This window comes from Bubalus bubalis, chromosome 15, assembly GCF_019923935.1.
Source record: "Bubalus bubalis isolate 160015118507 breed Murrah chromosome 15, NDDB_SH_1, whole genome shotgun sequence".
Taxonomy (NCBI): domain Eukaryota; kingdom Metazoa; phylum Chordata; class Mammalia; order Artiodactyla; family Bovidae; genus Bubalus; species Bubalus bubalis.
Genome location: NC_059171.1, coordinates 1,325,874 through 1,349,849, shown reverse-complemented (window position 1 = coordinate 1,349,849; position 23,976 = coordinate 1,325,874). Strand labels below are relative to the sequence as shown.

Here is a 23,976-nt window from a genome sequence, read left to right as displayed (position 1 = left end):
GTCCCCGCCAGCCCCCGACCGCGTGTCGCGCTTCCGCGGACGGGCGGCAGGAGGCGGCGAGCGGGGCAGAGACGCCCGCCGCGCCTCAGGGGTTCGTCTCCGAGCAGGCGGAGGCGGACTACGGTGCTGCCTTTGGGCTTGTTGTGAGACTGGTTGAAGGCGAAGGCGCGCGCACAGCGGGGCACAGTGTGGGGAAGACCCCCGGGTGCCCAGGGCTGACGCACGGCGGCCCGTGGGCTTCCAGGCGCGGCGGCCTCCTCAGAGGTCCGTCAGAGGCGGCGCTCGGGGGCTGCCTGCTCACGGAACTTACGTGTGGGTATCTGCAGGCCGTGCCTCTCTTTTGAGGTCAGGATCGTGTGTTCAGCGGCCTGATGGACCTCGCCTTTTGCTTCACAAAGGCTCCTCACGCTCTCCTAATTCAACTTTCGATCTCCCCACCTCCTACCCAGATCTCAGATTTGACTCTCTTCTATCGTTCCATGCTGCGGTTAATGTCACGTTATCCATTTACTTGCCTAAGTGGGAAACCTGGGCCTCGTTAAACTCTCCCCCGCCCTCAAGCCCCGCATGCACTCTATTGCCGAGTGCCCTCACCTTTTCCTCCCAGAGCCGTTTCCCTACCGTCGGTTCCTCCCTCCACCCTCCCGTCCCTTGTCCTGCAGCCCCCATGTAATGCTTCCTCATGGCTCCCAAATCGAAGTCATGCCTCTAAGGGGTGATCATCATGGCATGACCCCCAGCCACATCCCTCCTCCTGTTCCTCTTCATCTCCGAGCTGTCGTGTCACTTAGGCCTTTTGGTTCCTCTTCACGTACCGGGAGTCCTGCAGTTGAGTTAGTCCTTCAAATCTTGGTTGAATCGTGTTCTTAGGGAAATGACATCTGGTACCTAAGACCAGGTCAGTGTTCTCTGTTAGGTGCTTCTCATTGAATAAATACTCAGTGCATAGCTCTCGAATGATTAAACAAGTACAGACTCTGGGTGGAGAATCCCCAAAAGAAAGGGTAACGGTTGAAATGAGCCTGGAAGAATTGGTAGGAGTTACACATATCAGTGCTGTGAGAAGGGGGAGATGTGAGTGGCTTATGCACAGTTTCCCGCTAGAAAGCAGATTCACCGTGAGAACATCCAGTTCTGTTGAAGCCTAGAAGAAGGGAACGGGAGTAAGAATGAAAAGAAAATCTTAGAAACAATTCTTGAACTGCTCTGAGTAACTCAAAAAGTGGCTTCCTTCTAAAATCATTTAAATGCTTATATTAAGAAACAGGCTCCCCACGTGGCTCAGTGGGAAAAGAACCTGCCCGCCAGGCAGACGTTGCAGGAGACCCTGGATCGATCCCTGGGTCCGGAAGATCCCCTGGAGAAGGAAATGGCAACCCATTCCAGTACTCTTGCCTGGAGAACCCCATGGGCAGAGGAGCCTGGCGGGCTACAGTCCATGGGGTTGCAAAGAGTCGGACACGACTGAGCACGCATGCATATAATATATATATATATTAAGAAGAAACAGCTAGCAGAAACAGCTCAAAGTATCTGTCTTTTGCCCCCACCCCCACTCCCTCTCCTCCCCATTCAGATACTGTGAGCACCATGATTGGGATTTCAGACCAGTCTCCAGGGTGAAATTCTGTCAGTTATTCTCAACTGTAAAGATTACACAATTAGGGTTGCTTTATAAATGATGCCACACATTTCTGACTCTGACAGCTTAAAAGGCTTCACTGTCCTAGGTACAGATTTTAGAATGTGGTTAAGCCTGTGGTGAGTTATTTTAGTCTTCTCTGCGAAAGTCAGTGGAAAGTTGGACAGTTCAGAAGACAAAACTGTTTTATTTTTTGTCCTCTCTGAAACCTGCAGCAATTCCTTTTTAGCTTTATACATTTTTTTAGTCCTGGAATTTTCTTCCCTCAGAATGTCACAGTGGAAAGAGCAGTGGACTTTCAATTCAGAATTGAGTTCAAATTCTAGTTGTGTCATCTGTCTATAAAACCTTGGGCAAATTAGTTATATTCACTGAGCTTTAAGTTCTTCATCTTTACAATCTCTTTAAAAATAATTTTACATGTGCAAAGCACCATACTGCCTGATACTCAGTTAGTGCTTTCTCCCCCTTCCCTTTAAAACTTCTTTAATTTCCATCCATGGTCAGTTGAATCCATGGATTCCAAAACTGCAGATACTGAGGGCTGACTGTTCCCTGTATTCTTTTTCTAATTTTTACTTTATTCTTAAACCCAAATATGCATCTATCTTTTAGAATATTTCTTGTGTCATTTCTTCTCCGTTCCTCAAATGATTGTTGTTTTTTAAAGTGTGATATGGTATGGGCCCTTTGAGAAACACTTTCATAGAGTACTTTTTGTTATGAAAATGTTTCTATAATAGAAGTGAATGAAGCTAGGTTAAAAATGTTTCTTAATGGACCTGTGAATGAATATTGAAAAAAAAAAAAATGAATTCTAGAATCAGGAAGGAGGGTGAATCCTGAATGGAAGTATTTTGCAAATTGAGATGTTTTTGTGAACAAACTTCTGTAATTAAGACTTTGTAAGCAATTTGTAACTGCTTTGTCTTTGTATGTGTTGAATCTGTTGAGAAGATGGCTGATCCTTGGCAGGAATGCATGGATTATGCAGTAACCCTGGCAGGACAAGCTGGAGAGGTACGAACTGAAATCTCAGCCACGATGTGATGGATGTGGGCAGTATGTGGTTGTCTTCTTAAACAAAACATGTATTTTTATTGATCTGGATTTGTTTTCAATTTACTTAATGGGTGAATACTTCCATTTTATGTCATTAAACATTTTGTAATAACGGTTGTGTATCTAAAATGGCTGTAAGATTCTATGGTTTTATACGTAGAAAGTCGTAACCACTAAGGGTTTATTTTATATACATTGTGGTAAGAAATATTTAAGAATACCATTCCAGACAGATTGATTGTTTCAAATCATTTCTATTATTCATCTTTTAATTCGATTTAAAATGACTTATATGCTTTTCTTATTTGCTTACCAAAAAAATCTTTTTAGGTGGTTCGTGAAGCGCTCAAGAATGAAATGAATATTATGGTTAAAAGTTCTCCGGCTGATTTGGTAACTGCTACTGACCAAAAAGTTGAAAAAATGCTTATCACATCCATAAAGGAAAAGTATCCATCTCACAGGTACTGCTTATGTCAGTTTCGTGTGATAAAAATGAAATCTAGGTTGGTCTCCAAGATTTTGCCTTTAGACTCAGAAATTGACTGTGCTTAATTTAAGCTGAACTGGAATTTATTTGGAGGGTGTCAGAATCCCTGAGAGTAGGACTGAGCAACCAGCGAGGAAGGCAGAGCTGGTTAGGGTTGGGTCAGGGTTGGGTCAGGGTTAGGCGCCATCGTTCAGAAGCTGCTGGTGGCCTCACTCCTGACTGTTCTCTTTGGATGTCTTACCCCATTAGCTCAAGGTTACAAATCGTGGGCAAAAACATCCCTTGCTGAACTTAGGGGTTTTTTCCCCCTAAGCTCAAACTTTCAGGGAGCAGTGAACAGGGGATATTTGGATTCCTTTATAGAAAGAGGAGTGTTGGATGCTGGGAAGTTAATGTGACAAATGTCTGTCATGGAGAAGATTTGAAAGTTCAGTTTTAGTCTCTACATTGCAAACATTTTTAGGTGCTAAAGAAGTGGTAGCTTTGAGTTTGAGAGAAAATACTAAAATCTGTCTCTCTTATGGGCATAGAAATACAACTGAAATATTGTCATCATTTTAAAGTTTTAACATTGTCATTCGCCAGTTCTTCTTGATCATGCCATCAGCCTTTCCTGGTATTTCAGCCACTGAGGAGAAAAAAATATTATTTAAAGCTGCATATGCTTTCTCTCAGTAAAAAGGTTTATAGCTAAGAGAAAAAGACATAAAAGAAATTCATGGTAATGCTTATTAGGACTTTTCAGTTTTGAATAAAGGACATAAATAACAAAGAAAGTAGGAAAGGGAAGAAGAAATCCTATGAATTCAGACACCATTTACAGAGTTTGCCTGACATTTACTGCGCAGTATGTTTTAGGAATGCATATTGATAACAGTAATTTTGGTGGGTGATTTTCTTTCTCTTTAACTTATTTCATGTTCTCTGTATTATCTGTTGCTGCATAGCAAGTTACTCTTTAAACACTTAACAGCTCTAGATAACATAGAGTTTTCTAGGATCAGGAATATGGGAGTAGCTGGAGAGCGTGGTTCTGGCAAGGGTCTTGTAGAGTCACAGGCACACTGTGGGTCTCCTCAAGGCTCAGCCGGGGCTGAAGGGCCTGTTCGCTTGTGGCTGTTGGTGGCCTCGGTTCCTCGTGGCTTGCCTGCTGGCAGCTTCCTCCAGTTTCCTCACCACGCGGGCCCCTCCACAGAGCGGCTCACGGTGTGGTGAGTGGCTTCGCCTAGGAAGCAGAGGGGAGGGGAAGGGGGCAGAAATAGAGTGAATAAGACGAAACCTCAGTGTCGTTCTGTCAAAGAGTTTTCAGAATTGCACGTTGTCACGTACACTTTGTTCTTTTGGCTAGAAATGAGTCTCTAAGTCCAAATTCACACTCAAGGCAGGGACATTAAGCTCTACCTCTTGAAGACAGGGTTATGAGAGAATTGGTAGACTTAAACCTCCACATTTCCTTAGTAAGTTATCATCTGCAATAAAAGCCTTTTTCAGCGTGTCTCTTTTCTTATCTTGATAATACATTTGAGAATTTTGAATTCTGTCATCTTTCACATGACTTGTTCTGGGGGAAATAAAATTTTCTCACTTTGATCTGTCTGAAGGAAAAACAATAGAAAAGTGTAGTTGTGTAGACTTTTGTTATGTTTTATAGTAGACTAAAAGTTTGAAAATTGTTGAAAACAGTATAAAGATTCAGAATTTGTCATATTTGCTTTTAGTTTCATTGGTGAGGAATCTGTGGCAGCTGGGGAAAAAAGTATCTTAACCGACAACCCTACATGGATCATTGACCCTATTGATGGAACAACTAACTTTGTACATGGGTATGTTTTTAAAATTTTAATATTGTAATTACTGTTTGTATATTAACTGAATGGACTGTTCAATATAGTTTTCATAATCACATATACTTTAGAGAATTCTGTGATTGTAAAATATGTTATGTATAGTTTTCATCAGCTGTGGATGAGGTAATGAACGATTAATGTTATAGACATGCGCAGTCAAGTGCCCTGTTCACTGTTCTTTTCCTCATTGTTGAAACCACATAAAAATGTATGCAAGCAACATTGCTGCTTTGAAATCAATTAAGGAACTGACTAACTCAGTACTAGTGTGTGCCTTTATAGAATGCATTTAATCCAGGAGAAAAAACTGTTAAAAAGAACATGAGTTTAGAATGTGTGACCTTGTGACCTTGGGCAAGTTACTTAATCTTTTTAAGCTGCAGTTTTATTTTTTTCATTCTCTAAAATGGGCACACTGATGGTACCTGCCTCATAGGATTGTTTATGGGACCTAATGAGTTGTACATTTATATAAAAACTTAATATAGTGCCTGGCACAAAGTAAGTATGTAATTCAGTATATGCTGAGAAGAATATGTTAAAAAAAAAAAATATATATATATATATACATACACACACACAAATTAAGTATGTAAGTCCAGATATATAGAAGAAAGCCTGATGGAATTAAGAGTTTCAACAAGTAGCCGAGTTTGGTGGGATGACACGTAATTGTTATGTTTGAAGTTGCCGTATGTGGCTGTACGTATCTTTACGAATAGAACTGTTAAAGCCATAAAGCTAAGAGGTAGGATCTATGTATGATGGAATGTTAGTGCAGAAAGATGCTCATGATATGAGGTAACATACAGAAGATTATAGTACAGTGGATAGTATGATCCCATTTTTGTTGACATTTAAGCTATATTCGTGGAACTTGGCATTCCAAAAGTATAGAAAGGCATGCGGTGCCAAGTGGCCTTCCCACTTCCAACCCCAGCTTCTCAGAGCCCATTTCTGGAGGCAGCTATTGTTATCAGTTTCTTGTGAATCCTTTCAGAGATGTCTCCTGCCTGGAGGAGCGTTATGCGTGTATGCATCTGTGTATTCTCCCCCACAACCCCCAACCCCTGCACTTACACAGAGAACTGCATGTTGTATACACAGTTCTGGGGAGGGATGAGACTGTTCACAGGAAAAAAATTGTAAGCAGTTATATTATGAAAACAAGTTTGTTGAAAAGAAGTTCTATCTTGGTAAATTTGTGTTTTTTTTTTTTTTTTTTAAGATTTCCTTTTGTAGCTGTTTCAATTGGCTTTGTGGTAAATAAAAAGGTATGTTGTTTAAATTTATGGTTGGTAGAATGCCTTGCTCTCATTTTCTGAGAAAGAGTAAATGAGTCTCTGTAATAAATTTAGGTTTGTCTCTATTCAATATATGTAGCTGCATTATTTTGAAATAAAATACAAACCTGCTAAACTTGTTATGATACTTTTTTCCAGTGAAGAAAATATAATGTCTTCCGAGAAGATTTTACAAGGAAAAAATATGCACAAGTAACTGAAATACAATTCAGTATTTAATCACCATTATATATGTGAATATGATAGGAATTGATGTAGGATCTGAAATGTGTAATGGAAGAGTTGGGTGCTGAGCTAGGAATGCTTTAGTAGACATTTTAGTGAAGGGAAAGACCAGGAAGTGGTAGGGGCCAAGTATGATGAGAAAATACAGAGTATATTCAGGAACCTAAATACTTGCTGTATTTAAAGCCCAGTAGAGTACACTCTACACCTGTTGCATTTCCATGCTATTTGAGTATTTGGGCGCAGCGAATCTTGAGCGCCCAACTTGCCCGGCACCTGCCCGCTGCCCAAACCCACCTGGAGCCACGGAGGCGCGGTCGACCGGAGCGCCTCAGCCCCACCCCTTTGCCCTACCGAGGCGCCCCCCTTGTCCCCACGCCGCCCGCCAAGAAAATTAAAAAAAAAAAAAAAAAAAGAATGTTTACTAATACCTTATGTAACTGTCTTCAAGGAGCTTGCGATATGTTTGATCAACATGTACACAAAAGAGTTAAGAAAACCCTGAAAATAAAAACATAAATTAGTGCAAACGAAATCTTAGGCACAGGATTGTATTCATCAGTGAGAACCTTCAAAAGGAGATAAGTGAGCATTTCTCTTATCATCAGTTCTGGGCTGTTGAATTCCCAGTTCAGTGCAAAAGTTAGATGTCGAACTATGAAAAAATTTTTAAAAACTACTCTAAGAACATGAAGAGGGTATAACACCTCCTGCCAGCAGCGGTTTGAGGAAATCTTCATAATAAATAGAAGGGATCTTAGAATTTGGTCATGTGAGTTGGGTCATGTTGGGAATTTTCCAGGTAAAAAAGAAAAGGAAAGCATTTTAATCAGAAAGAACAGTTTGGGGACGAGCAGGATGTGTATGGGCGACAGTGAGATGTTCATTGTGCGTGAAACTCTGGAAATGGTTGGAGCAAAACTGGTGAGGTGAGCTCGCTGTGGTCAGGCTGTGAGGCACTGTGGCCTGTCTGTGCTGGAACACTTAGTGGCTTCGAGGTGGTTGGAAATCAGGAGAGGTTTTTCAGTGCAGAGTGCCAGATAATTCCAGCAACATTAGAGGTCACACCAGAGGGGTGGGTAGTTCTGAGCTGAGATGGAGGTGGTGAGAATAACTGAAGAAATGGCCAAAATCAGGAAGTGTTTTCAAGATAAAATTGACTCATGGGGAAGGACTGAGGCGTGCGTGATCAGGTAGCAAGTGAGTGTGGCCTCTTTGGCTGAAGTTCTGCATGCCTAGGTTCCGAAGCACAGTCCTAACCTGTGTTGATGGGGTTGGTAGGAGCCACATAGAGGGACCAGAAAGAAAAACCTGTCAGAATCGAGAGAGCTAAAAGGGAATTGGAAGAAAAGGAAAAGTGAAAACCCCTGAGACACACAACTGTTGGGGGTTAGGCAGAGAAGAAAGTCAGAAAAAAAGTGACCCTAAGAGAGATCGGAGGTAGGAGGACACCACCAGGAACACAGAGTACGGGCTTAACTGTTGGTGGTCCGCAGCCTCCAGGTCTTCGGAGAAGACGTTTGGTCCGTAAGAGTCCATTCATGATCTCTTTGCAGGGAGTTTCAAGAGATGCATGGTCAGAGCAGAAGCCAGATTGTAATGTAGAAAGAGAATGAGAGACGCAAAGTCTCGACCACTCTGTGGCAATGAGGAGAAATGGAGAAGGTAATGAAGGCTTGGTGAGGGAGGGCCACTGTGGCGAGAAAGTACCAGAACCAAAGCCCAAGAGGCAGGGAGCCGTTGATGGAGCAGTGTTTCAGAGAAGGATTCACCTTAGAAAACAGGGAAGATTGCCTTCATCTGAGGTGGGAAGGAAAGAGGTCAAAACGTATGCCCCGAGTTTGGAAACTGATGGGAGGGGAGTCAGGGTTCAGACCTGATGAGCTCTTCCTCGACTCGGTTGGGAATTAGCATTTTACATAGTCCACGGTCTAACCGTGGTCTAACCATATGTTAAAAACATTAACATACCACATATTCTTGCTGCTTTCTTAGAAAAAGTATTGATTGAATGAAGAAAAAGACTCAGGTTTGGTAAAGAAAGCTTGCGTTCCTTCCACAGATGGAGTTTGGAATTGTGTACAGTTGCCTGGAGGATAAGATGTACACTGGCCGGAAAGGAAAAGGTGCCTTTTGTAATGGTCAAAAACTACAGGTTTCACACCAAGAAGGTAGGTTTACCCTCTAATTTTTGGTGTGATTCATACCATGTACTCGTATGGTAACCTTAGAGCTCTCCAAGTGTTACTGACTCATAAGTGTGTCTGTTTTCTCTGTACTTTCTCATCGTGACCGCGGTTGTGGATGTGGTCGTGGAGGCTGGGGAGGCAAGGGCAGTGGAGCAGATGGTGTGTACACGGGGCTCCGGCAAGGGCAGTGGAGCAGACGGTGTGTACACGGGGCTCCGGCAAGGGCAGTGGAGCAGACGGTGTGTACACGGGGCTCCAGCTTTGTCAGGGGACCTGGAGGAGCCAGAGTGCCTCCCAGCCTCACTGCGGTATTGGGTCACTGCTTCAGCCCCTGCGTCTCAGATTCTTTCTAGAATTCCTCTGCTCTGATGCCATTGGGACTAGTTATTAGTAAATTGAAAGGGAAAAGGCCCTTCAAGTTGGGAATCATTAAAAATGAGACATAAAGCTATTAAATATATAGGATGGTAAACAGCACCTTTCTACTGTATAGCGCAGAGAACTATATTCAGGGTCCCATGGTAAACCATGATGGAAAAGAATACGAAAAAGAATACCTAGATATGTGTGTGTATATATGTGTGTGTATATGTGTGTGTGTATATATGTGTGTGTATATATAAAGCTATAACTGAATCACTTTGCTGTACAACAGAAACTAACACAACATAGTAAATCAACTATACTTCAATACATTTTTTTATTTTATTTTTATTTATTTATTTTAATTTTAAACATTCATATCTTATTCATTTCTAAATGTCAAGAGTTATCAGTAAGACTTGAAAACACTTTAAAAACAAGTCCTTGGTCACCTCCAAATTATCCTTGGTGACCTTAACATCCCTCTGGCCATAGTCTTGGGATAGAGGGCATATAAAAAGTCACCATAATACATTTTTCTTAAATGAGGCATAAAACTTTTTGTAACGAGCTTAGTGATTGGCCTTTTAAGTCTGCTTTCTCTGGGATGGCTCCCTGGGTTTTGGAGGTGCTTACCTTCCCTAAAGCAGTCCCAACATTCCCACAGTTTACACTTGTAGATTCGTTTCTTTTCTCCTTTTTTCAGATTCTTTTACGTGCAGCAAAAACTTGAGAATACTCCTCCGCTTTTATAATATTTCTCCTCAGGCACTTAATTTGAGGGCAGATTTTGAATTTGTTTTCTTTTTATTGAACTCTAAGACCCCAGAGATTAGAAGATACATCCTAATTCTTGAGATGTTAACGTGAAACAAATGTGCATTTTAGAACTGAAGGAATGTGGCAGCTTTCATAGAAAGAAGTCTTTCCCCTTTTCTGTTATTTTATCTCACTTAAACAGGTTATGTGATTGTTAGAAGAGTTCACAGTTATAAACAAGGCTCAGAACAAGGTGGTGGGCATACATCTCAGCTGTGGGTGGAGATGAAGTGTGAGGTGTCCCAAGAGTAGCCTGTGAGCCAGGAGGGTTGAGTGTGTCGTGAGCGTTGGTCACGATGTTTCAAAGAGAAAATGGAAAATACAGGATAATTTGTCAAGTTAGTAAATGGAGGTCAGATGATTTATTTTAATTTTATTGGCGTATAGTTGATTTACAGTGTGTTGATTTCTGCTATACAGCAAAGTGGTTCCACTGTACATATTTGTATTGTTTCCCATATTCTTTTCCATTGTGGTTGATCACAGGATCTTGAGCGTGGCTCACTGTGCTGTACAGTAGGGCCTTGTTTATCTGTTCTATATGTAGTAGCTTGTGTTCTCCAATCCCAAACTCCCAGTCCTCCCTGCCCCACCCTTCTCCCCTTGGGCGACCCCAAAGCCTTTCTCTGTGTCTGAGCCTGCTTCTGCTTCACAGGTTTATTTATGTGCCATGTTTTAGACTCCACGTGTAAGCAACGCCTTATGATGTCTGTCTTTCTCTCTCTCACTTCTCTTAGTATGATAACCTCTAGGCTCATCCATGTAGCTGCAGATGGCAGTATTTTGCGGTCGAGCAGTATCCCCTTGTGTATATGTACCGCATCCTCTTTACCCACTCATCTGTTGATGGGCATTTAGGTTGCTTCCATATCGTGGCTGTTGTAAATAGTGCTGCAGTGCATGCAGGAGTGCATGTATCTTTTCAAATTGCAGTTTTGTGTGGATATACGTCCAGCTAGATCATATGGCAACTCCATTTTTAGTATTCTGAAGAACCTCTGTAATATTTTCCATAGTGCTTACACCTGTTTACCTTTCTACCAACAGTCAGTCAGTCTAGTCAGTCAGTTCATTCACTTAGTCGTGTGCAACTCTTTGAGACCCCATGGACTGCAGCACGCCAGGCCTCCCTGTCCATCACCAACTCCCGGAGTTCACTCAGACTCATGTCCTTTGAGTCAGTGAAGCCATCCAACCATCTCATCCTTTGTCATCCCCTTCTCCTCCCGCCTTCAATCTTTCCCAGCATCAGTGTCTTTTCCAATGAGTCAGTTCTTCGCATCAGGTGGTCAAAGTATTAGAGTTTCAGCTTCAGCATCAGTCCTTCCCATGAACACCCAGGACTGATCTCCTTCAGGATGGACTGGTTGGATCTCCTTGCAGTCCAAGGGACTCTCAAGAGTCTTCTCCAACACCACAGTTCAAAAGCATCAATTCTTTGGGGCTCAGCTTTCTTTTAAGTCCAACTCTCACATCCATACATGACTACTGGAAAAACCATAGCCTTGACTAGATGGACCTTTGTTGGCAAAGTGATATCTCAGCTTTTTATTATGCTATCTAGGTTTGTCATAGCTTTCCTTCCAAGGAGCAAGCATCTTTTAATTTCATGGCTGCAGTCACCATCTGCAGTAATCTTGGAGCCTAAAAAAATAAAGTCTCACAGTTTCCATTGTTTCCCTATCTATTTGCCATGAAGTGATAGGACCGGATGCTATGATCTTAATTTTTTGAATATTGAGTTTTAAGCCAACTTTTTCACTCTTCTCTTTCACTTTCATCAAAAGGCTCTTTAGTTTTTCTTCACTTAACAGTGGTACGATTTAGTTTTAATTTTTGTTTTATTTCAAATCTATATATAAATTATTTCTAAATTCTACTTTTTAAAAAAATATATAAGGCATTGGTGGCTAAATGTATCATGCGTGTAGCCAAACTGGTTATATTCTGCACTTTTGGGGAGGTAGTCTAAGAAGCTAGACGCCTTTTGATGATCATAAAAATGATGATAAAATGACTAGAAGAGAAGAAAAGTTCATAAATATTTAAAGCCTTAGAAAGAAAGAAATATTCAACTAGAAAGAAGGATAAAATTGTCCAATTTGGTGAGCTTCAAGTGTCGAATTTTTTTATCAGGTTCTTATTGATAAACTGTAGTAATTATTTGAAACTTTTTCTTTTAGATATTACCAAATCTCTCTTGGTGACAGAGTTGGGCTCTTCCAGAACACCAGAGACTGTGAGAATTATTCTTTCTAATATAGAAAGGCTTCTTTGCCTTCCCATCCATGGGTAAGCTCTCTTCACTTTATCCCTAAAGTTGAACATTCTATTATATTAATGCTATAGATAATTTGACATCCTAAGGAATGAATTTTTATTTAGAAATGAACTTTTAATTAATAGACATGGAGTCAGTACCATAATTCTAATTTTAAAATGTGATTTTTAAAACTGTTATTTGAAAATAATTTGAAATTTTAAAAAATTTGCAGAAATAAAAACCTATAAGAAATAGCAGTATGCAGTTAAAAACCTATAAGAAACAATTCAGCTATTGTTAACATTGTACCCCTTGCTTTATCATTTTCTCACTCCTTCTTCTCTGTCTTTTTCTTTGTGTATGTGTGTGTGTTTGTGTAAATATTCTCCTTTTTTTCCCCTCAACTATTTCATGGTAAATTACTTAGTGTGTGGCTCTTTATCCCTAAATAATTCAGTTTGTTATTTCCTAAGAATAGGCATATTCTCTTCCATAATCACAGTACAACTATTGACTTCATAATTTTATCTATCCATACATACTTAGTTTTGTCAGTTGATCTAACTATGTCGTCTATAGCATTTTTTTCCTCCAGGGCAAGATTCAGTCTAGGGTTAGCTTTACATTTGGTTGTCATGTCTATTTCACTGCCTTTAATCTGGAACATTTCCGTAGCCTAAGCGTTACCCACTTTCTCTGAGTTTTCAAGTTATTTGCACAAGGTATGCAAGGTAGACTCACAGTTTATTTCTGGCCTGTCTGTATCAGTAGTTTTCTTCCCCCCTTATCACTTCTTATTTTATGTTATTTCTTCTTCTTTTTTAAAAATCTTGATTAAATTACTTGGCAGTTTGTCAGTTTTTTTTTTTCAAAGAAAGAGCCAGGATTTTGATTATTAATCTGGTCTGCTGTCTTTATCCTCCCTGCTTTATTATTTTCATCATTGTGCTTTCTTGTCATTCATTTTGTTGTTTCCTGTTTTTTTTTTTCCTTTTTAAGTAGAGAATTTATTTTTATGCTTTGATTTTTATTGAGGTGAGTATTTAGGCTTGAGTTTTTATCTGATTGCTGCTTTAAATGTATCTCACAGATTGTGATGTGTTTTCATTGCAGTTATTTTTCTGGTAACTTCTGTTTGTATTTCCCCTTTTACCCAAGAGTTGTATTAAACTTCCATGGGGAAATGCTTTTTGTGCTTTCTTAGTTTTGTTTTTTAATTTGTAGTTTTATTACATTATAATAAATATATTTTATGGAGCTTTATGTTTCCTTTGTGCCCAGTATATGATCAGTTTTTGTGGAACTTCTATATGCACTGGAAAAAAGTACATTTTGTACTTTGATGTTTGGGCTTGAAATCTACTTTGACATCAGAATTGCAGTCCCTGCTCTTCTCATTGTTTCCATTTGTCTGGTTAATCTTTGTCCACCTTTATTTTTAGTGTTTTTGAAATCAGTGCATTTTAAGTGCACCTCTTGAATACAGCATAGAGTGGAGTTTTGCTCTATAATCAATTTGAAAATCTTTTCTTTTTAATAAAAAAGTTAGGCTTGTTCATTTATTTATATGACCGTTTTGTTTGGTCTCAATTTTGTATTATGCTGTAATTGTATTGTGATAGTGTATCCTCTTTTTTCTCTTTTTCTATTTATAAAAGTTTCAATTTTATTCTCATGGGTTTCTTTTATATTAAAACTCTTTATAATGCCCTTAATATTCTCTTTTCTTACTTAACCGTTCTGTTAGTTCTGTAAAGACTCCAGAACTGCTTAGCTTCCGCCTGTTGGCTATATAACATTCAGTGATTTTACTCTGCTTTTCTCTTTTTCTCTCCCTCTTAATCTAGTTTTTTTTTTTTTTTTAAGTTGCATTCTTTCTAGTTTGTCGGGCATATTATTACTACGTATTGTTTCACCCATAGTCCCATCCTGTGGTCTTAGTTTTTCCTTTATAAAATGGTCACTGTCTTGTGACGTTTTCCTGGTGTCAAAAGTTCAGAAATAATAGAAGTAAAACCATTGAATCACTGAATTCAATATTTATTGTGCACACACCAAAAAGATACTTTGCAAACCAGGAACACCCAGACCAAAACATGGGATGAGGCTCAGCCATGTGTTGTTATAAAGCAGCTTATACAGTGAGAAGACAGTGACTACTTATTCTTCAAAACGATTGGCTATAATAGAGTTTTCTTAAATGACAGGGAATTGATTAGTGGTTAACTCATATCTACCTTGAGAAACAATTGAAGGTTTGCTTGTAATTTTCAGAAGCATAAGCAAGGGATGATCCAGGTCTAGTTACTTTTGCAAAATGTGCTAAATTAAGCTTTGTTTTCATGACTAAACTGATTTGGTCTGCTCAGGGAATTTTCAAAACTGGTCTCTGTTTTTTGCTTTAACACCTATCACCTTTGGATTGGTGAAGCTCATCCTCTAGTAGATTCCGTGGGAAGGGCACCTGTGCATGGTATGCCATGATTTCTGGCATATTCCAAACTGTTTTCCTATGGTCTTGAAACTCCAAGGGCAGCTTGGCTGAATAGAACATCCTTAGTGAAAGAAAGTATGAAGAATATTTCTTTAAAAATGCTATTTCACTGTTGCTTTGCTTTGTATGTTGTTTTTGAGAAATCTGGTGCCAGTCTGATTTTATTGGCTTTTAAATTATTTCATGTTTTGTTTGGAGTCTCTGAGACATTTTTGTTTTCTTTTAATCTTTCATGGCTGACACTTTTATAAGGGTATATCTTGGAATTCTTAGAGTTGCTTGTGTGGGATGGTTTTCTCCCTTTAATTGGTAGATTAATGTCTCTTTTCTTTTTTTTCTGGCAAGTTTTCTTGAATTTTAAATATTAGTTCACTTATGCTGTTTTCATTTTCTTCTTCAAAGACACCAGCAGGAACATTCAACCTCCTTTGTATCTTCTCTTCTGTTCCTTTCTCCCTGGCCCTTTTTACTTTTACTGTTTTTTTTTCTCACTGCCCTTTTTCAAGTTTTCATTTGCATCTGTTCTCTTTAAGGGTACCTTGTGATTCAGTCTTAATTTCTGATAAAGTTTTGTCTTTTTTTATTCCCCTTCATTTCTGAGTTCTATTATCTCTTATATTATTTTATCCTTCTTTTATTTTGTTCACTTCTGGGCTTACTTTTCCTTTTGCAGAGCAACTTTATCAGCCAGAAAAAACCCAAACACTTAATTATTGATGATGTTTGATGTTTCACTGTAGCTACGTGCGGCCGTGTCTGCTTCTTTCTGTCTCTGTTCACTTGGTGATCTGGGTTCCTGGTTTCAGTTCTTCTTCCGTTAGTTCTGTTCTTCTGTGTAGTTTCTGTTATGAATCTCTGTTAGGTGTAGGAGGCGGGGATTGGCATGTCATTTTCTCTTTCATTTCTCAGGGTTTTTCATTTCTTTTACTTTTTAAAGACTTATTTATTTATTTCTGGCTGTGCTGGGTCTTCGTTGCTGTGCTCAGGCTTTCTCTAGTTGTGGCGAGCGGGGGCTGCTCTCCACGGTGGGCCACAGGCTCTGGGGCACACCGGCTCAGTAGCTGTGGTTCATGGGCTCAGTAGCTGTGGCTCTCGGGCTCAGTAGCGGTGGCTCTCGGGCTCAGTGGCTGTGGCTCTCGGGCTCAGTGGCTGTGGCTCTCGGGCTCAGTGGCTGGGGCTCTCGGGCTCAGTGGCTGTGGCTCTCGGGCTCAGTGGCGGTGGCTCTCGGGCTCAGTGGCTGTGGCTCTCGGGCTCAGTGGCTGGGGCTCTCGGGCTCAGTGGCGGTGGCTCTCGGGCTCAGTGGCTGGGGCTCTCGGGCTCAGTAGCTGGGGCTCTCGGGCTCAGTAGCGGTGGCTCTCGGGCTCAGTGGCTGGGGCTCTCGGGCTCAGTGGCTGTGGCTCTCGGGCTCAGTGGCTGTGGCTCTCGGGCTCAGTGGCGGTGGCTCTCGGGCTCAGTGGCGGTGGCTCTCGGGCTCAGTGGCTGTGGCTCTCGGGCTCAGTGGCTGGGGCTCTCGGGCTCAGTGGCTGTGGCTCTCGGGCTCAGTGGCTGTGGCTCACGGGCTCAGTGGCTGTGGCTCTCGGGCTCTGGAACGTGGGTCAGTAGTTGTGGTTTCCAGGCTTAGCTGCTCCGTGGCGTGTGGGGTCTTCCCAGACCAGGGATTGAACCCGCATACCATGTATTGGCAGGTGGATTCTTTACCACTAGATAACCAGGGAAGCTCACCACTTCCTTTATTTTATGTTGAAGTATAATTGTATATTAATTGTAAGTGAGATTAATGAGGCAAAGTAAATCATTACGGATCAATTTCCTTTTTTTAATTTTTTGGGATTCATTTAATGAAATGCACTATGTTTGTTTACTTCAATGATGTTTCTTTTGTGTTGCTTTAGGGAATGATTTGATCATGACATGCTCCTCTTTTGAGGCCCTCTAATCTGCTAGGCCCTCTGCTGGGCGCTTTGCTTCTGTTGTTTCTAATCATTGCAGCCGTAGCCAAGTTGGTTATCCCCATTTCGATGACAAGAAGACTAAAACTTGAAGAAGAAACTTCTTTCAAAATTACAGCTTTTAAGCAGCTGAGCAGGGGAGCAAACTCAAAGCTTTGTGATTCTGAAGATAGATTCTTCTTAGCACTGCTGCTGCTGCTGCTGCTAAGTTGCTTCAGTCGTGTCCGACTCTGTGCGACGCCATGGACTGCAGCCCACCAGGCTTCTCTGTCCATGGGATTCTCCAGGCAAGAACCACCCTAACTGTAAAGGAGGATCAGACTAACACAGGGTTCAGACAGAACACATTTGCAAAATCTAGGCCACAGCCTCAGTTGTTTGGTGATTAAGTACTATCTTTAGTAATACTTACCCATAAAAGAATATACTTACTGATCAAAAGACCTCTTGCCAGAGAGCTGTTGAGATACATCAGAAGTAGACAGAAGCATTGCATCTAGCGTTGGTCTTCCAGCCCAGGAAGACCATTCTATTCCGTGTCTGAATAGAATGCCAAGAGATGATTTGTGGAAGATCTTGGTATTTTCTTTCTATGATGTGAGATATGAACTATCACATATCCCCTGAGAAAGTGGGGAAAGTGCACCATTCTTGATAACTGAAAAAAGCCATAATGTTAATTTGGGTTTATATATCTATGGACATTTTTGGAATTGCTAGTTCTTAATTTTGATATATAATAAAACTGTAGGCAGTAAAATGTATTTAAAAATCAAGGGCATCATGTAATTCTGGTCCTTTTTTGTTGTTAAACTGTTTTCGCATGAAGGTTGTACTAGGCACAGTACTAGTTTATATTTATTTTTTAATTTTTTTTTTTGCCATTGCTTCTTTTTTAATTTTAATTTTATTGGAGTATAGTTGATTCACAGTGTTGTGTTAGTTTCAGGTGTATAGCAAAGTGATTCAGTTACGCACACTCATATTCGTTCTTTTTTAGATTCTTTTCTCATATGGGTTATCCAGAATATTGAGTAGACTTCGCTGTGCTAGACAGTAGGCCCTTGTTGGTTGTCTGTCTTACGTACAGTGGCGTGTGCTCATCTCAGCCCTGATTGATCCCTCCCCCATGTTTCCCCTGTGGACTGTAAGCTTGCTTTCAGTATCTGTCTGTTTTGTAAGTTCATTTGTCTCAATTTTTTAAAATTAGATTCCACGTATCATACAATATCACTGACATGTGGAATCCTTTTATTTCTTAAAAAATAATGAAGGGTCTCAGTGAACAGACCTGACTGCTTTATTTTCAGAGGACTTCCCTGGTGGCTTAGAGGGTAAAGCGTCTGCCCACAATGCGGCAGACCTGGATTCGACCCCTGGGTTGGGAAGATCCCCTGGAGAAGGAAATGACTACCCACTCCAGTATTCTGGCCTGGAGAATTCCATGGAGAGTCAGACAAGACTAAGTGATTTTCACTTTCACTTTCAAACAATTAAAAAAAGAACTTTGAGTAAAAACCATTTGAAAGTAGTTAATTTACAGACATGACAATTCCTTTTTCTTAAATACTTCAGTGTGTATATTTTTGATAAAAGGGACATATGCTAAGATAACCACAACACAGTTATAAAAATCAGGAAATTAGCTTTGATATATTGTCTAATATAGTGACAATTAAATTTTGAAAGAATTCTAATCCAAGCTCCAAGCCAGAATCATATGCTGCACTTTAAGTGTTATTCTCATCAAGCTTTTTTTTTTTTAAGATTTATATAATTTGGCTGTGCTAGGTCTTGGTTGTGGCAGTGGGGGCTGCTCTGCACGGGGGTGCGGGGGCTCCTCCCTGCAGGGCCTCCTCTGGTCCGGGCGCACAGTCCCCCTCACGGGTGAAGAAGTTGCAGCTCCCAGGCTCTAGAGCCCTGGCTCAGTAGTTGTGGTGCTTGGGCTTAGTTGCTCTTTGGCACGTGGGGTCTTCCCGGACCGAGGATCGAACCTGTATCCCTGCACTGGCAGGCGGATTCTTTACCACTGAACCAGCAGGGAAGCCCTCAGCAGTGCCTTTTAATCTAGAACAGGTGCTTAGCCTTTATCTTTTATGACCTTGACATTTTTGAAAACTGTAGGGTGGTTGCTTTACAGCACGCCTTTTGATTTGAGTTTGTTGGTTTCCTCTTGATTAGATTTGAGTTATGCATTTTTGGCAGGAATGCAACAGAAGTACTGTTATGTCCTCCTCCTCAGTGCATTCTGTCAGGAGACACGGGGACCTTTGTTCCATTGTGTGTGTTGCTCAGTCGTGTCCAACTCTTTGTGACCCCATGGACTGTAGCCCACCAGGCTCCTCTGTCCATGGGATTCTCCAGGCAAGAACACTGCAGCGAGCTGTCATGCCCTCCTCCAGGGAATCCCCCGACCCAGGGATGAACCCAGGTCTCTTGCATTGCAGGCGGATTCTTTACCAGCTGAGCCACCAGGGACACCCTTTGTCCCATTACTGGATGCTAACTTTGATCACTTGGTAGTGATCTTGCCATCTTTTCCATCATAATTATTATGTATCTTATAGGGAGATACTCTGATGTGTAAATATCAATCATTTTAGCATTTATTGATGATTCTTTCCTGCATCAGTTATTATTATAATGGCTGATAAAGTGATGTCTGTATTTACCCTAACTTGGTATATTTCCGAGGACGAGGTTCAGTGAGAAGCAGATGTGAAGCAGGCCTCGCGGGCAGGCCTCGGTGCCAGCAGAGCCCAGCAGGGCTGTCACCTCCTGGGCACACGCGCCGATGCCCGCGCCGCTGGGGGTGGCCAGGGCGCACTTGCACGGAACTCCTACAGACTCCTTGTGTTGTGGGGCTCTCGTCCCTGGGTTTAGATCACAGTGACAAGGCATGCATGCCATGGTGGCAGAATTAATGCATTTTCTTCAGTGTTTTTCTTCCCAAAGTATCATCATTTTAATGTTTATCTTACACATGATTGCTTTGTTAGGCTTCATTCTGTCATTTATATAGTATATCATGATAATTAGGATTTACATATTTTGATTTTAAATTTAAGTACCACCTTTTTCTTTTTAACAGTCTGTGGATTGGTTCAAGTGATCTCAGTCCACACTTGAAACTGCAGCTAAGGAGGAATGCCTTATTTGAAGAATTATTTTTCCCCGTTTTGTCTGTTAGGATCCGGGGTGTTGGAACAGCAGCTCTGAACATGTGCCTGGTGGCCGCTGGGGCTGCGGACGCGTATTATGAAATGGGGATCCATTGCTGGGATGTTGCAGGCGCCGGCATCATTGTGACTGAAGCTGGCGGAGTGCTCCTGGATGTCACAGGTAAAACTGCGGAACAGGAAGGCGTTGTTTTCTTTCCATACCTATGGGACTGTCCTCCAAATATGGCAGTTTTTTTTAGATGTATCTTTTAATGTTTCCCTTTAATATTTTTTTCAATGTTTACACCTCAGCTCTTCAGGCAACACAAACCATGTAATTTTCTGCAGAATCAAAATAGCAGATATTGGGAGACAGAGGCAAAAATGAGAAGCTAATGGTAGTGTACAATTAATAATAATAAATGGCTAAGCCTCTTCAGGGCTTCCCTGGTGGCTCAGCTGGTAAAGAATCCGCCTGCAATGCAGGTTCAATCCCTGGGTTGGAAGGATTCCCCTGGAGAAGGGAAAGGCTACCCACTCCAGTATTCTGGCCTGGAGAATTCCAAGGACTGTATAGTCCATGAGGTCACAAAGAGTCACACATGACCGAGCAACTTTCACTCTCACTCTCAAGCCTCTTCAACTGTGAGTACCAGGAACTCTTGAGAGGCTGTAGAAAAAGTGTAGAAAGGCACCGGATCTGAGGTCGTACCAGGACCCCTTTGAGTGGTGACCGTGGTGGCAGCTGAGTATGGGCTTCCTCCACCAGCACTTTCTGCCTTGGCCCTGGGGGAGTTACATACTTTCTCTGCACTGATGATGACATGTTTAAAAGTAAAGAGTGAGCCTGGGTTAAAACAGTTTACCAGCAGTCTGGGAGAAAAGCAGCAAAGAATTAAGGAGGTGGGCAGGAGAGTAGTGTGCCAATCCCTGGCCTCGGGTTTTCTGTCGAGAGGTTCCAAACATTAAAGAGGCAGTGAGAGTAATGAAAGCAAGAGTGGAGCACATCAAAGGAGAAAGATGGCGGTGCAGACCCGCACTCCCTTCAAAACGGGTTTCTAAAAGATGCTTAGAAACTCATTATGTACTAGCAAAGCTTAGACATTCTGGTTATGACACAGTGTAGTTTTTTTTCAAGATAATAGAAAATTTTAAATGTTATGATCAACCATAGTTTACACTGTTATGCTTGTTTTATAGAAATTATTTTTTACAAGATATAACTATTTTCCATTTTTGATTTTAGGTGGACCATTTGATTTGATGTCACGAAGAGTAATTGCTTCAAGCAATAAAACATTAGCAGAAAGGATAGCCAAAGAAATTCAGATAATACCTCTTCAAAGAGATGATGAAGATTAACTCCGACGGCTTCACACATTCAATCACAGTTGCGTCTCTCCAGGTTTTCTGATGCATTCATGGTGTTACAAAATTCAGGACTTCTGTTTCACTTGAATAATATGATTGGTGTAAATTGCTTTCCGCGTCCATATTTAAAAACTACAACTTGTTCTGTGTTTTACTAAGAGTAGGTGTGCAGGAGTGGATGAAACAGTCCATTGTTTTCAAAATGTCTGCGTGGTAAGAATGTCCTCTGAGAAAGTACGCAGGCCGTTGGTGAGACAGGTTATCACGTCAACTGAAATAGCCAGTTAGCAATTTAGAGTTTCTAAGTATTTATGAGCCTGTGAAATTTTGACTTACTATTTCTGTGGATATGCATTCCTAATGAGATGGTTAACTTTTTGGAAAAATTTTTTTTTTAGTTTCAAAAGCCATAGTAAATTAAATTTGTAAGAAGTGTATAATGAATACTACCAAGACCAAGATTTCTTTCTCTGCAGAAAACCTTGCTTTATTCATCAGTGTAGCACCCAGCATGGTACCTGTCAAATAGGAGGCGATCCAAAAAGCAGCATCGGAAGAGTGATATTCTGAAGGCAGGAATTCCTAGTTGCTACAGAAAGTAATGAGCTGATCGCTCTGTGATTTTACTTCAGGTTTGGACGTAAGAACTATCTGGTCATCCTTTTTATATTTCACACTACCGTTCCTGCTCACATTTCATATTACCATGCCATTCCAGCGACTGCACCGAACAGAGCTCGCCTCGCCACTGTCGGGCTGTGCTTTTAAGTGTTCAGTGGCCGCAGTTAGAGCAGAGGAGAGCCCAGCGAGCCAGAGGCGCCGTCCTCGCGCCCGCGTGGGGCCGCGTGTGTCGGTTTCCTCTTGCACAGAACACGCGGTCCGCAGGCCTAGTAGCGTCCAGTGGGGCCTGCTTATTGTGGCGCGGTTCTGGGGTCAGGAGTTCCGGCACCTTAGCGAGCATCCTGTCCCGAGGGGCTTCCGTGAGCTTGCAGTCGAGACGTTGAATGGAGCTGGAGTATCTCAGAGTCCGACGGGGCTGAAGCTCCTCCTCAGTCTCGCTTGTGTGGCTGGTGGCGGCAGCTCCTTGCTGTCTGGCGGCCGGAGGGTTGCCTTCCTCTCCATCTTCGTAGCTGAGTGTCCTCATCGCCTGGCGACGGCCTTCCCCCGGAAGTGAACCGAGAGCGGAGACAAGCAGGAAACGGCTGTGCCTCTTGTAACCTAGTCTGTGAAGTATCACCATCACTTCCATTCTTTTCTGTTCAATAGATGTGACTCTTTAAGTCAGCCACACTCAAAGGCTGGGAAATTCCCCGAATAGATAGCATCATTCTAGAATTCTCTCTCTTGAGCTCCAGACTCATGCTTCCAGAGGCCAAGTGAACTCTCTCTCAATGTGTGGAAGATGTCTCATACTGAACGTGTCTCCAAATAAACTCAATCCATGCTCCCTCTGTTCCTCTTACATTTCTCTCTTAGTGAATAGCGTTTACCCAGGCAGACAGACGGTACTTTCACCCTCCCCTGCCTCTCGCCTCCTACACGCAGGTGGCCATCAGTCGTGTTCGGATGTACAAGAAAGTCTCTCTGGAAGTTTCCTCCAGTTCCGCATCTCCATTGCAACACCTGGACAGTCACCTCCTGAGTTATTACAGCAGTCGGGTCACTAGAGCCCCCTCCAGTCTCGCCTCCACGCCAACACCCAGATTTCTCACTTAAAATCTAATCACTCACATAAATATGAAAAAAAAAAAAGGACTTCTGTGGTGGTCCGGTGGTTAAGAATCTCCAAGTCCCCTTGCAATTCAGGGAACTCGGGTTCAAGCCCTGCTCGGGGAGCCAAGATCCCCCCTGTTGTCTGGCAGCAAGTCCACAACCAGAGAGACTCCTGCCCACAGTGACAGAGGAGCCCAGGTGAGATCCCCCTGCTGTGGGGCAGTGAGGTCCACTAGAGAGATGCCTGCCCGCAGCGACAGAGGGGCCTGTGTGCTCGACTGAGACCCAGCTAAGATCCCCCTGCTGTGGGGCAGCTCAGTCCACAGGTAGAGGGATGCCTGCCCGCAGCAACAGAGGGGCCTGCGTGCTGCAACTGAGACAGCGCAGCTGCAGAAAGCATGTTCTCAGATCCAGTCCCTCCCCAGGCAAGGATCCTGGGGTGGAAGCCCATGTAACATACACCTGGGCTTCCCTGTGGCTCAGTCAACAAAGAAGCCGCCTGCAGTGCAGGAGACCCGGGTTCGACTGGGCGGGGAAGGTCCCGGAGGAGGAGCTGGAAGGTGGAAGCACTCCAGTGTTCTGGCCTGGGGAATCGCGCGGTCAGAGGAGCCTGGTGGGCTGCAGCTACGGTTGCAAGAGCAACTACCTCTCACCAGATTGAATTTATCTCTGATCCATCATTTCCAACATGCGAACCTGAATCCCTCACTGATGCCCGCTTCCTTGCACCGTTGGACTCCTGTACTCGCTCCTTCCAGCTGCTTTTGGCCAAAGCCCCACAGGCAGTCTGTGACCAAGCCACCACCAGAAAGTGCCAGAGTACGCCTCCAACCCAAGCTTCATCTGCCTGGAATCCCCTCCTCCTACCAGACTCAGCCTCCAAAACATAAGCCAAAGGTCACCGCCTCTCCACCCCTTTGGCTCACCTCTTTAGGATTGTATGCAAACCCGTATTGAATTTGTCTCAGTGAGTAAGAGTTTTTGTTTGTATGTCTGTATCCCCACAATACTCTGAGCACTTTGGGAGCAAGGATCATGAGTAAGTCAGTTTTCTGACTGTCAAGCAGTAAATGTCAATATTTTG

General features: G+C 42.2%; 1 protein-coding gene across 4 annotated transcripts in view; it reads left to right on the top strand.

The window, feature by feature from the left end:
• The window catches only part of IMPA1 (inositol monophosphatase 1), a 31,567-nt gene extending 8,939 nt beyond the window's left edge, over window positions 1–22,628 (top strand). For 3 of the 4 annotated variants that reach the window (XM_006074707.4, XM_006074705.4, XM_006074706.4), the window contains exons 2-9: window positions 2,600–2,662; window positions 3,035–3,168; window positions 4,913–5,017; window positions 6,270–6,315; window positions 8,633–8,741; window positions 12,125–12,233; window positions 19,838–19,989; window positions 21,055–22,628. In XM_006074707.4, coding sequence (XP_006074769.1) covers window positions 2,600–2,662; window positions 3,035–3,168; window positions 4,913–5,017; window positions 6,270–6,315; window positions 8,633–8,741; window positions 12,125–12,233; window positions 19,838–19,989; window positions 21,055–21,170 — 834 coding nt within the window. In that variant the 3' untranslated portion in view covers window positions 21,171–22,628. The remainder of the gene's footprint in view (window positions 1–2,599; window positions 2,663–3,034; window positions 3,169–4,912; window positions 5,018–6,269; window positions 6,316–8,632; window positions 8,742–12,124; window positions 12,234–19,837; window positions 19,990–21,054) is intronic. The other variant, XR_006544805.2, reaches the window with a different exon arrangement.
• The last annotated feature ends 1,348 nt before the right edge of the window (window positions 22,629–23,976 follow it).